This window comes from Cyphomyrmex costatus, unplaced genomic scaffold, assembly GCF_001594065.2.
Source record: "Cyphomyrmex costatus isolate MS0001 unplaced genomic scaffold, Ccosl1.0 scaffold639, whole genome shotgun sequence".
In the NCBI taxonomy this organism is placed as follows: domain Eukaryota; kingdom Metazoa; phylum Arthropoda; class Insecta; order Hymenoptera; family Formicidae; genus Cyphomyrmex; species Cyphomyrmex costatus.
Window position 1 is genome coordinate 461,865 of NW_017280199.1, and position 12,618 is coordinate 474,482.

Here is a 12,618-nt window from a genome sequence, read left to right on the forward strand (position 1 = left end):
CCCCCCCCCCCCCCCCCCCCCCCCCAGATCAAGGTCTCGCTGCCAGCGTCTCGTGCGCGCGGACACGCGGCCGCGCGTGGCGTCTCCTAAATTTGCTCCTCTCGGTCCCCAGGCACGCGTTCTCTGGCCTCCGCGACAACACTTGAGATATACGCCGTTGCTTTTATCGTACGCACGTATCTGTAGATAACGTTTCTTTAATTTAACGACCACTGTGTGATTTCGGACGCGATATCACCAATCTCCGATGTACGTACGATCCGTACGATTCCGTTTGGATATTGGGTTTTGTTTTTCTCGGCTTCTTGTGCATGCTGATGCAATTTATCACTGAACATTGCAGTGTTTGGCAAAGGTCGGCTGTATGTGTGTGTGTGTGTGTGTGTCTGTACATACATATGTATATACTTGACCATCTTGACATCTTGTGTTTCTTTAAATAGATACAAATAGACGTTAAAACGAATTGTTGTAACTAAATAACGTTCTTAGATATATATATATTCTTTTTTGTTCTTTCCTATACATTTTGAAGATATAATGTGAAAGTATACAAGTAAGGTAGATTTAAAGATTACTTTTGTTGTATTATTTAATTTTCTTATATAAATTACAATAGTATTATCGTGTAATGAATTGTAGACCAAATAATTTTTATTATGAGTATAATCACATAAATAAAGTAAAATATTACTTGAATGTATAGCATTATGGCCAGTATTCGTCCATTTATATTTTAAGACCATATAGTAATGTCTTGAGATGCTAATGTGGTTCGTCTCTTTCTAGCTGATAATCGATTCTTATATTTGAAATATCGTAAGCCAACCAGAGCTCTGCATTAACATCTTAGAACATTACTTAAGTCAGTCTTAAAATAATAGAATGGACTATGAATACCATCGTCTGATTAGTTTATATAACATCTTAAGACTATACTTAAGACTATCTTAAATATAAGAACTTTGAATACCAACCTATAAATGTTATTTATAAATAAACCAATGTGTTTTCTATAATTAACAATTACTTATACTGCTGTCACTTGTTACTTTTAGAGTCAAAATGGGAAGGAGACTATACTTGTTATCCTTCACTAAGACCTGCCAGCCTCACTTCAATATATCCGATATATCCACCACCCATGCACGAAAACTAAAGAATTTTTAAACAAGATTATTGAAACTACGAAACATTAAATAATATTTCTGGACAATTGAATAATTTAACGCGAAAAATTTTAAATAAAAAATACGAAAAAACGTTTGATAAATATTGATTAGTTCGGACAACGTAGTGGTGGATTACATAAAATTGAAACACTTAACGACAATAATAAAATACCGTAATACTGTACTGTACATAGGTGAGTTTGACATCTCATAGATTTTAAATGATCTAACATAAGCGCATTTTTCCCTAGTAACAGTAAGATATCATGATTTAATGAAAATTATATTATAATAAACATGTGACTATAATTTTCTAGGAGAGATGATCACCCTGGAGATAGTAAATTTGGTTAGAGTTCCTGGGTCTAGGAAAAAATCTATTAAGAGGGAATGAGGAACCCAGCCTTGCATTCGGTTGGGATAGCGACGTCCCCTGGAGGAGGCGAAGTCTTTGGCTCGAGGGCCGAGGAGGAGTTGCGCCAGTGGCTTGAGACACGCCTGGACGCATTGGGGATTAACCCAGTTGCGCACTCGCGATTTGTACTCAGCCTATTGCGCCGCCCCGACTCGGCCCTAAGTCCTCCAGAAGAGGCAATTGAGTTGGGTAGAGACATAGGACGTCGCATAGGATGTGCCCGACTTAAAGCAAAGCTGCCAACGCATGGTAATGGGGAACAACGACAAGCTGTTGTGCAATGTCTAACGAATGCTGCTGATAACGTAAGTTTTAGATATAATTTTTTACATGGAATATATATATATATATATATAATTTCTAATTTTTTATTTCCTAATTTACATTACATGATAATATAAATTACATAATAAATTAATAATAATGAAATAATATGTATAAAAAATATTTTTGATGCACAATAGAAATGCGGAGTAGATGCTCTAATTGATGAACTGTGCATAAAACTGAAAGAATTAGAAGGGGGCTCATATGATGAAAGAGAAGAATCCGAGAAATTTTGTGATGAGCTCAAAACAAATTTAGAAGCACTCACACTTCGTGACAACTTCGCTCTGCAATACTACGCAGCATTTCATAAAGACTTCTGCACAGAAGTATCTTTCATAAAGACTTCTGCACAGAAAGATATAAACTTTGCCAACAGCAACAACAATAAAAACTACGGAATTAATTTGCACAATATAAATAACATCGCTCGAAATAAGACTAAAATGTCTATCGTATGTATTAAAATATTTTTTTATTCTTTTTAAATTTTGTGTAGTTACACCAATATGATGAATTTTTTTCTTTTTCAGAACATCGAATCACATAGATCAGAAGATAAAGAAAGCTTTGGATTTGTCAAATCAATGGAACGGGAAAGGGAAAAGGAACTCGATCAGTTGAAATTAGCGCAATTAAAAGCAAAGTTTGATAGCTTAGAAACACTTTGGAATTCAGCACCAGGCAATGCACAGGACACATCTTCAATATGGGCAGCTCCATCACTATCTATTCCTTCTAAACCTCTTTGGCCCACAGACCCTACCAGGACAATCTTCACTTTACCCACTTCAGATAATGGCTATGCTACTGACACATCAAACCAAGAATCAATTATTGACGAATCACCGCTTATTCCATGGGATATTGATCTAATCAGCATTGAAGATAATGCAGATGAATGTAGCAATAAAGATAAAGAAGGTATCAAATATCAATTTATAATATAATGTATTAAAATTTAAGATTTATATCAAAATAATACTTATATAAGTGAAAAATCTTAGATTTGAAATTTTCTTATTAGCTTAGATTTTTATGTTAGTAATTTATTGCAGATTACAATATAAGTTGGTTAGATTCGTTTACGGATGGACCCTGGTGCTGTAAAGGAATTAAAACTACCTTTTCTACAAACACCTACTGGTGTTGTCCCAAAGCTCCGCTGTCCATAGATCCCTCTTTCTTTTCAGCATCATTTAAAACTCCGCTTGAAGTTAGCAAGGAATCTCGTTCGAGTCTAAAGGTAAACAGCCTTCCAGAACCAGACGAGGATCTATTGACTTCCGCACGTACTCACTTTCGTCCGATAAAGGACGATGGTCACTGGGCAGATGGCACGACGTTTCCTGTGAACAATACAGTAGAACGCGTCGCTTATCGCAGATCTGAGTCAGGAAATTTACTATATCTTCCTGGCGGAGAAAGCCCTTATATGGAGTACCGGGAGAATGACACGGTAGCATTGCCCGCGTCTACGAATTTAACGCTAAAGTTTCGAGTGCGTCAGTGCGACAAGAGCGTTCAAACTGAGCCCGTACGATCTCCGGTCAAACGCCGCATTCTCTCCGAACAAGATAATTTTCACTATTCTCCAGTCGGAGCTGAAGATGTCATTTTACAAGAACAAGAAGATATCGAAAAAGATTCTTTTGCTTTGGATCAACTTAGCTGGATACAATCGAGTGTACTACCTCTGTATAATGATAGAAAAAGGTAATAAACATCGTTGAAATGCAACATTGCAAGCGCGTCAGTTAACAAAACGTATGATATCGCGTTATAAGAGAATGTAATATTGCGAACCAGTAAGAGAAGAGTGACTTTATATAAACTAAACAATTTTTTTCTTATTATTATAAATAGGTGAGAAATCAGCATTATCGAGTTTAAATACGAAATTTACAATAACATGTGTATGATCTACAATTGTCATATAAGAGAAAAAAGTCAATATTTATTCAAAATTTATATAATACCAAAAATAAGTATTGATATATGTGTAATTTGTTCTAAGTAGAACTTTAATGGAAACACACAACACAATTAAAAAATACAATATCTTATTTTCATATCAAAGTTTCTCCCAAGAAAATATTCAAATGATTCTAACTCTTAAAAAAAATTAGAATTAGTTTCTTTTTAAGAAAAGATATGTAAAAAATATTTAATAATTAAAAAATGCTAAAAGCGAGCGAAATATAACAACGATTTTGCTATAGTAATGTCTTAGTCTTAGGCTTATACTTGAAATTCCAAGATATATTGTTTATATACAAATTTTACGGCACAATTTAATCTTGTCATATTACCGTTGTATCTAATTGTGTACTACATGGTATCTTTTTTCCGATAGAAGACACAGTAGCAGCTTCGGATGCCAGCCACTGAGGAGTTTGCGTCCATTGACCTTGTGAACCGGATAATGTGTAAGAGGGAGCTGCTAAATAATATACTATATGACTGGAGATTTGAGGTTTAGCTATACTTTTTTTTCGCAAGATAAAAAAGCAATTGATAGGATTGTGAATGGGGGTCCTCTTGGCATGTGGAATTTGTTATGCATGTATCCAAGAAGGCATGAGTAAACCCCATCGTCACTCGTAATAAGCAACATGCAATCGAAAACACAAAGCAAAACACGAGAATATTAACTATTCATTTAGGTAATTAATATTAACCCTTTGAGAGAGTAAGAGGAAAGGAACACAAAATAAGAAAAAAAGTGTATATGTTACACACAACGTTTCACGTTGCAAGAACGTTGAAAATGTAGTCCACGCTATTTCAGTTGTAGGTTGATAATTACTTTGTGATTTTTGAAGAGAGAGAGAGCTTAGTACGCTGATTTTGTAGAAAATTATAGCAAGGTTGTTGTATCACCCGACGTGCAGGCTAAGAGTATCTACTTATTCGAATATTGAAAAGAAAAAGAATCAAAAGTTATGAATCAGTGACCAATCAGAGACTAATCAGAAAGGACAGTTGAGTACTTATTTGAACGCCGCACGGTTGCAAATCGGGTATTTAATTAAAGTGCTGTTCTATTTTCTTGTTGTTTTTCGTAATTATTAATGGATTATCTTAATCATATTTCCCTATAATTATGATTTAACTCCCTAGAAGATTAATATAACCCTCTTCCAGAATCCTTTCCTTCTCCCATGTTCCAAATATCCTTGTATCCATTGCTTTCCCTGTGCTCACCCTAAGGAAATCGAATAACCGAGAACGTACGTGTAAAAAAAAAATCGTGTAATTTGAAAACACGCGCTTACCTTTCATAAGGTATGCGAAAAAAAATACAAAAAATGTTACTTTAGTATGCAGATGCCTTTGAAACGAATGTTGAATGATGTTAATGCGTCGAAGGAATGTGTCACTTATAAACAACTCTGTCTTTAGGAAATACGGTATCGTGAAAGGAATGTAAAAAAATGCATTGTAAAAATAAAGAAAAAAGGACGTTCTTCGTCTTTTGGCGAAATAATGTACGGAAAAGGTAAATAAAGGCATTGCAAAAATGAAAATTGTATGAAGTTTTAAAACTTCCATTCCCATGCATTTATTTATTTTTCTCTTTCTTTCTCTTTCTACCCAAGAATTTCACAATTACATTTTTCTTTAAAGTTATCTAGCATCACAAATACTTATCGCAGAATACATATATGCTAAAAACATGCAAATGAATTTTATGAAAATGTTAACTGTATTTTATGATATTGTAATACCTTTACTGTGCGTCACACCGATATGAAAATTCATGAATCTTCATGAATTTTATCTATAATATCTTATTAATATACAAAATTGACATGGGCGTCTAGAATCGCTTTTATTCCTTTGTGCGACAGCTTTATACTTATTCTCTATATTCTACAAACGAATCCTTCCTGACAATTAGAACTTAAAATCTCGATCTAAATTGCGAGATTGTTTGAAACCCATGTGTAGGAGCAGGATGCAAATTAAATCGAATCGGCTTCATTGTCATTTTCGTTTTTGGAGGAGTAGCTTGATGTAACTCGCTAACTTTTGTATGGTGCCGATAATACCAATACTCGAAGGCTAACGTGAGACAAGCGAAGATGATACCCACGAAGATTACGAGAAACACTCCACCAATATTGTGAATACTGATACCGTCGCTTTGATCATTTTTTAGGTCACAATTCTTTTTGACGGGGTTGTACTTCCACCATCTGTCCTTCAACTTCTCCAATCTCCTCTTGTTCAACAGTATGAGAATCCTACAGGAAAAGATTGATTTAAAGGTGTTTGTTTTTTTTTTTACGGAAAAAAAAAAGATAAACGTCCTTTTACGTACGCGTTGTTAAATTGATCCTTTAACGGTGATCCTTGTTGGACAGCGATAGCGTACGGTTTCCTTGAAAATTCCTCTCCGATTTGGGTCAAATCGCAATTTGTCATGACAAGGTACTTGATGGTCGAAGCGTCTTCGATAAAAGCGAATTCGTTATTCTGGTACTGACCCTCCTGTCGAATTCGTCTTAATGCTTCATCGATATCGGCCGGAAAACCAGTCTCTTTCATAGCTTGGAACATTTTTGTATATTTGTCACTAACAGGATAATCCCAGACAGCTAGTTTCGCTCTTTCTACATCTGACAAGCTATCGTTTAGGCTCATATCTTTCCAAATTCTGTGATAATGTAAAATATGTTTTAAAAAATTGCACATATATAAAGATCTGATTTGATAATTAATCACTTACTCGTAAAAACGCAACTCGATGTCCGCCATCCTGTGGAAGTAAGAGTACGCCGGTGAATTTATGATAGGAGCATACTGTATTTTATACTGTTTGCTTAGGTCATCCAAATTCTCGATGGGTATCTCCAACCTGGATACTGTAAGGAAAGCCGCCAAGTTAGCCGTGTAGGATGCGATGATGATGAACCCGAAGAGCCACCATGTAGCCGCCACCAATCTTCCAGATAAATTTTTCGGCGCCTCTCCGCCACCCTGGGGAGTCAAGGAGGTCATACAAAACCAGAAGCACTCCCTGAGATTAAACTCCCTTTTCTCGTCGTCGTCTTTATACTTGTCACGGTTATTTTGATAGCTATACGGCGACCAACGGTCGAACAGCCACATGAGGAAGCTAGTGAAGAAATAAGCCGCCAGTATGCAGAACCAGACATCGTTCTCCAGCACTGTGAGGAACTTGAAGAGCGACGTCGACGTCTTCGTTTTCTGCATCATAATCGTCAGGCCGACCAAATCGTAAAAGGGTACCGTGAAATCCACGACTTTTTCTCGTTCTGCCATGACCCAGAGCGAGCTCAGGGCGATGTCGGCGCGTTTGTCTATCAGTTCCTTCATCATTCCGTTCCAGCTACCATTCTCTTTCAACGAGCCGTACTCGCCGTCCTCTACCTCATGTATCTCGTACTCGAACGGCACGCTCTCACGAATCGCGTCTAGCAGGTCCATGCAGAAGCCGTACCATTTATCGGTTTCATTATTATACATCATGAAGGGTGGATGTTGCACGGCAACAATCCTATAACTCGTCACTGCGGTGTTATTCATGATCTTATCACTGGTGACCTTCGCAGAAAACAAATTCTCTCGATAGGTGAAGAATGACACGGAACGTAAAATCAACACGGAGTAACGTCGAACTACCTCTGAGGTACTCCGAAGAGTGTGAAAGAAGTGGTGCGAAGCACAAAATGAGTGAAACTAAATGCGCAAAAAGGGTACGCTTTCGTGACGCTTACGTGGCGCGATATAATAAAAGAGTAAATAAAAGTATATACGACACTTTTGCCACCTTGAACTTTTCCCAGGACAGATAAGCGAACGTCATTAGGGAACGAACGACAGTATGGCAGATATGGCGGTGAGATATTAATGAAAAAACAGCTTACGTTGGAGGAATTTCTTTTTTCGATAAAATTGCATCCTTTTCAACGAATATTATAATTTTATGATATTTATATATATTTATATTAATATTTATATTAATACTCTTTGCGGGAGGGCAGTTCAATACAAAATCGGCTTAAAAGTAAGCTCGAGTTTCAGCGCTATTTATTTACCAGTTATCATACGAACGCAATCCAGATTAAACGTGACTCGCCAACAAATGAATATCCAAGAAGAGCTCAATAAATTCCGACAATTTGATGCAATCCCAATTCAATATTATAGTCATTTGTTTTTACGAGGTTGCAATTTCCAAATCTACCCAAGTAAGAGGGTAGTATATAATATAAATGAGAAAAGAAATACATGAACCATCGATCGCATAAACGTCGCTCGGTCAGGCACGACGGTCAAGCGTGATCAATAATCCTTGGGTACATGGCCACTCAAGAATTGGAAGAAAAATCGAAGAAGCCACAATCGTTGAAGAAAATTACTTGTGATATACGGAATTCCTTTATTTTTGCAGCAATTGATTTCATCAAATAGATTACGAATAATTAGGAAGTTAATATATATCCATGGACGTAGCCAGGATTTTATTTAGGGGTGGAAGGAAGAGGGTCAAATTAGAGTTGAAACTTTGGAACCCGAAAAAGAGGGAGGATGATCGAGTGATATGAATCAGTGGACTTATTTTGTCATTACGTATTTAACAGTCGATATCACAAATCTGTACTTCTCATTCCAACGTTTATCATCTAATTTGTCAATTTAAGGATTATTGATTTGAATGATATATTTATTACAGCATTGATTTTATCAATTTGGGAATTAGATAAACCATGACGGTGTAAAATTATTGTGATACAACGTTTCACTGAAACTTTTTTTTCGACTAAATATATATTGATGACATAACGAAAGTGCTTTATTTTATATTTTACATTACATGTTAATGTTTGTCAATGATATTGATATAAGAACCCAAAAACCGAATGGTCGAAACGTATATCAAATTTGCTAAGATATTGTAATAAAGGAATTTTACACATTTTAATAACTTGTATCGAGTCCGATAGGTATTATACTTCAATTATTTTTTGTTTTATATTATTATTTTTAATTAATTACTAACAGGTTAAGCGCACATATTAAATGTACTAATTTACTTTATTTTCTCTTAAAACTATAAACTGATTTTTCGAAGTGGAAAAACTTAAATTGATAGCCGTTCTTGTGGATTCTCAAAAAATCTTTCTATAACTTTCTTTTACTACCAATTTTTTCTTCTTTTTCTAAAATTTGTTTCTTGCGTGAATAAGTGGTTTGAATTATTTTTGTTATTTAAAATTTAGAGAGGGGCTCCCCCCCCCTATCCTTACTTGGCTAGATTCTTGTACATATCTCTTAGTATATCGACCTTCAACATTTTCACGTAATATATTTACGTTTTATTTCAAGCACTACAGCTTACCTGCAAGGGCATCTCGATACCCGCCTGCCAATCTCCGCCCTCCTCTTTTAACGTAATCTTTTCTCGTTCAATGTTTATCATATATATAATCATCTTAAAGTCCGCATGATGTTCTCCATTTTTCTTGCCCCAACTAATACCGGCGTATGTCGGCGTCATGTTCTTTGAGACTGCCATCAGTTTAGCTAGGAAATTCAGACCTCTCGTCGGTGTGTTTGTCTCATCGTAGCTATTGCAGTCGATGTGATGAGGTTCCAAGGGCCACTCGCCAGTGTCCAAAGCGGACTTCATCGCGCTGACACCCAACAGAGTTAAATCGTAATAAAAGGCGGATGTGATGAGCGGTTTCGGTAATTTCGCCTTTATAACAGATTCTGCTTGATTTTCATCGCTCACCGTCGGCATTTCCGGTTTTAGCAACAATATGGTGATGTTCTCACACGCGCAGCTCGGCCACATTTCTTCGTCCAGAGTCAAAACGAACCAACCGTACTTTCGTCCGGTGAAGCTCAATGAGTTCCCAGCATTCAATAGCATATTGGTAGAACTTTCGTCGCCGAGTAGGAAATAGTTTACTACGTCCAAGTCTCGTAATTTTGACAATTGCTCCTTTACGTAATCGTTTGCATTCTGCAAACCGTTGATGACGTGTCTGGTCGGCACGTTCAGCAGTAAACTTTTATACTTGTGGATCATAATGAAATCCTTTTTGTCGTAGAGGATGCCGGCATTGGTGATGTTCATCTGAATCGCCAATTGACGGATTGCTTCAGGCACAAGATCATTCGGTGACATTACCTAAAATAAAATATCGAGCCACGAGAAACAACAAAAATATCTGAAGAATTTTGTAAACCTAGAAGAGACTATAGATTACTTTTTTATAGAATAAAATTCTGACTTGAAATTTATTATGTTATACCTTGCTTGTATTTCTGACTGAGCTATACAAAACAAGATATATAAACAATATTAAAATATCGTATAGACGTGATGTGAACATACAACAGTCAAAAAATAAAAGCTAAGCGGTCAAGTTTGTGTCATCTTTAGTGTTGAAACAATTCCATACGAATTCAATAAATTTTATACACCACAAAAATCAAATATCAAAAATGTGTATATAAAAATTATAATATACTACTCGAAACAGGTCGAATATATTTTACGTTACAATATCATATATATCAGTGAATATATTTATAAAAAAATACACCCAACTTAGGCGTTGGTGGTCCGAAATGATCGACATTCAAATTATCCAACACCTAAATAAACCTTCATCTTGAGAATTAATAATGCTCTACTTGAGTGTTATTTTGGACCTTTATTGTTTAATTGAGTATATATTTTTGTAAAAAATCCTGTCCTTCGCTGCCAGAACTTTTACCAGGACAGCCATAATTGCATAATTGTTACCTGGATCAAATAGTTTTTTTGATCAAGGTCCAGCTCTCTCCAGTAGCGAATATCGCCTTCCTGGCCAAATTGGGCGGATAAAGTCGGAACCCCCATGGCCGCGGTGAACGAACTCGAAGCTTCGGCACCCAGGTCGGCCATCGTCATATCTAGAATCAGATCCGGGACAGTCGCGCCGCCTTTACTGATAGCTGAGCTCCATACGTTGCATATAGTCTCGAGACTGTCAGCGGAATCGCTCTCGTTGATTTGTACGGACCACACATTGCCCAGGTGACCCGGATACTTTTCTCCCAGAGTCTTCAAAGCGCTGGTCACGCTTACATTCGCCGCTTCATTCTTCCAACCATTAATTATAACTAATTGGGGAAAAAGCATTGCGCCGACGCGACGTGCGGCATGCAAGAAAAAAGAGAAAGCAAAACCAAGTCAGACGATTAATCTTAAGACGTAACACCTTAGGGTGTTCTACTGCCTTAAATAACTCGAATCGTTAATGAGAAACTACAACCACGCGCTGCGAGACAAAAGCAGTTATCGCGCATCGGATCGCTTGAAAAGCGTAATGGACTGGCCTAAAAAGCTGCTTCTCGCCTTCGCAAATGGAATCTTTTCTTTCGTATATGTATATGGAGAGTGTAGATTTGTGTCTTCTTTCAACGACACAGAGATGCTGTCCAGTAACAATACGTCATTATATATATATCGATCGATATTGTATCGTTATCGCGCTCTAAGCAAGATTTTCCGCAATTAAAACTTTTCCACACAAAACGAAACTTACAAACATTCACCGGTCTCGATTGAATCGGTTTCTGTGTAGGACCATCTGACGTTTCTTCTACCCCGTAAACCGTAAAAGTTGTCGATAGAACGTATAGCATACAAATCTTCACGATACAACAGTCGGATATCATGATCGCGATCGAGCGAGGGTCTTTCGAATAACTGAAACTCGCGCTTCGAGTGAGCAAGATTCGAGGGAAATGGCAAAGATAATCGCAGCTCGGTCTGAGCGCGGAAGATATTTTCGATACAAATCGAAGCTTCGAGTGTTACGCAATATCACTTATGGGCTGTCTTTTCGCTTATCCTCCCGAGGGACATTGGAAGTGCAGTTCAGTTTCAGTTCGTTGATGGCGCAAAAGTTCGTCGCTAAGGAAACTCGGCAATAGTCCTTTTGTGAGATTAACTGCAACTGCGTCTATATTGAGCTTAATATCGTTAATACGGTCTCGAAGCGAGCGTGTGTGGAGAACTGGGACGCCGGACTGGAGGCACGGCCTTCGCGGTCCAGTTACGCGCGACTCGAGGGTGGAAACCTCGACGGTAGCCGCGCCGCCGTTATGGCATCGCCGGGAAACTTCCTCCCAGGGGAATTCTTTTCGGATCCGCCATACACGACTGGAAATTCAAAGCGGATATTGCGCGTAGAAAGCGGTCAGCTGTCTACTGACAGGTTCGCTCGCAGTCGGCTTCGCTCCAGGGTGTCCTACGGTTTATTTGTGTTTGCCCATCGGTTGCCGCGGGGATGACCCTAATCAATCGTAGTCAGCACATGTGTGACCAGCGCGTGTCTGTCATCTCCTCCTTTTAACGAAAATTTGACGAACATTCGCATTTATTATCGTGTGCACCACGATACTCTGGACTATGCGAACGACGTAGCTCTTTGTCAGGGCAATTCCATGCAAATCGTCAATATGTGACCTTATCCCTTATGACTGGTCTCATCGTCGCTGATGAAACGAATTGCATTAATTATTTCGATTGGGAATGCTCATTTACGTGATAACGTGATACAAGGGCAATGACACAGGATTGACACGTGAAACCAGGCCGGAAAATTGAATTCGTTCGAGTCAAAGCGATCGAGGACGATTTGCACACGTCGAAAGAGTGCCTGTATACGG

General features: G+C 37.6%; 2 protein-coding genes across 3 annotated transcripts in view; one reads left to right on the top strand and one right to left on the bottom strand.

Annotated features, from left to right (window-relative positions):
- Positions 1-4,607, top strand: part of LOC108779852 (uncharacterized) — a 5,258-nt gene extending 651 nt beyond the window's left edge. Inside the window, exons 1-6 of one of the 2 annotated variants that reach the window (XM_018547368.1) lie at positions 1,225-1,366; positions 1,490-1,892; positions 2,052-2,369; positions 2,448-2,838; positions 2,973-3,630; positions 4,271-4,607. In XM_018547368.1, the coding sequence (XP_018402870.1) occupies positions 1,563-1,892; positions 2,052-2,369; positions 2,448-2,838; positions 2,973-3,630; positions 4,271-4,331 (1,758 nt within the window). In that variant the 5' untranslated portion in view covers positions 1,225-1,366; positions 1,490-1,562 and the 3' untranslated portion in view covers positions 4,332-4,607. Of the gene's footprint in view, positions 1-1,224; positions 1,367-1,489; positions 1,893-2,051; positions 2,370-2,447; positions 2,839-2,972; positions 3,631-4,270 lie in introns of those variants that run through there. The other variant, XM_018547369.1, reaches the window with a different exon arrangement.
- A 1,131-nt stretch (positions 4,608-5,738) lies between these two features.
- Ir25a (ionotropic receptor 25a) lies at positions 5,739-11,622 on the bottom strand. Its single transcript, XM_018547384.1, has 6 exons — positions 11,490-11,622; positions 10,706-11,064; positions 9,287-10,084; positions 6,650-7,488; positions 6,242-6,577; positions 5,739-6,164 (listed from the first exon to the last, which is right to left on the bottom strand). The coding sequence occupies exons 1-6, from the start codon at positions 11,620-11,622 to the stop codon at positions 5,822-5,824; spliced, it is 2,808 nt and encodes a 935-aa protein (XP_018402886.1). The 3' UTR covers positions 5,739-5,821.
- Between the last annotated feature and the right edge of the window lie 996 nt (positions 11,623-12,618).

Coding starts and splice junctions, on each gene's coding strand:
- Ir25a (XM_018547384.1), bottom strand. CDS start 11,622: ATGATATCCGACTGTTGTATCGTGAAGATTTGTATGCTATACGTTCTA. Junction 10,085..10,705: donor AAAAAAACTATTTGATCCAG/GTAACAATTATG, acceptor ATTTTATTTTAG/GTAATGTCACCGAATGATCT. Junction 6,578..6,649: donor ATCGAGTTGCGTTTTTACGA/GTAAGTGATTAA, acceptor ACATTATCACAG/AATTTGGAAAGATATGAGCC.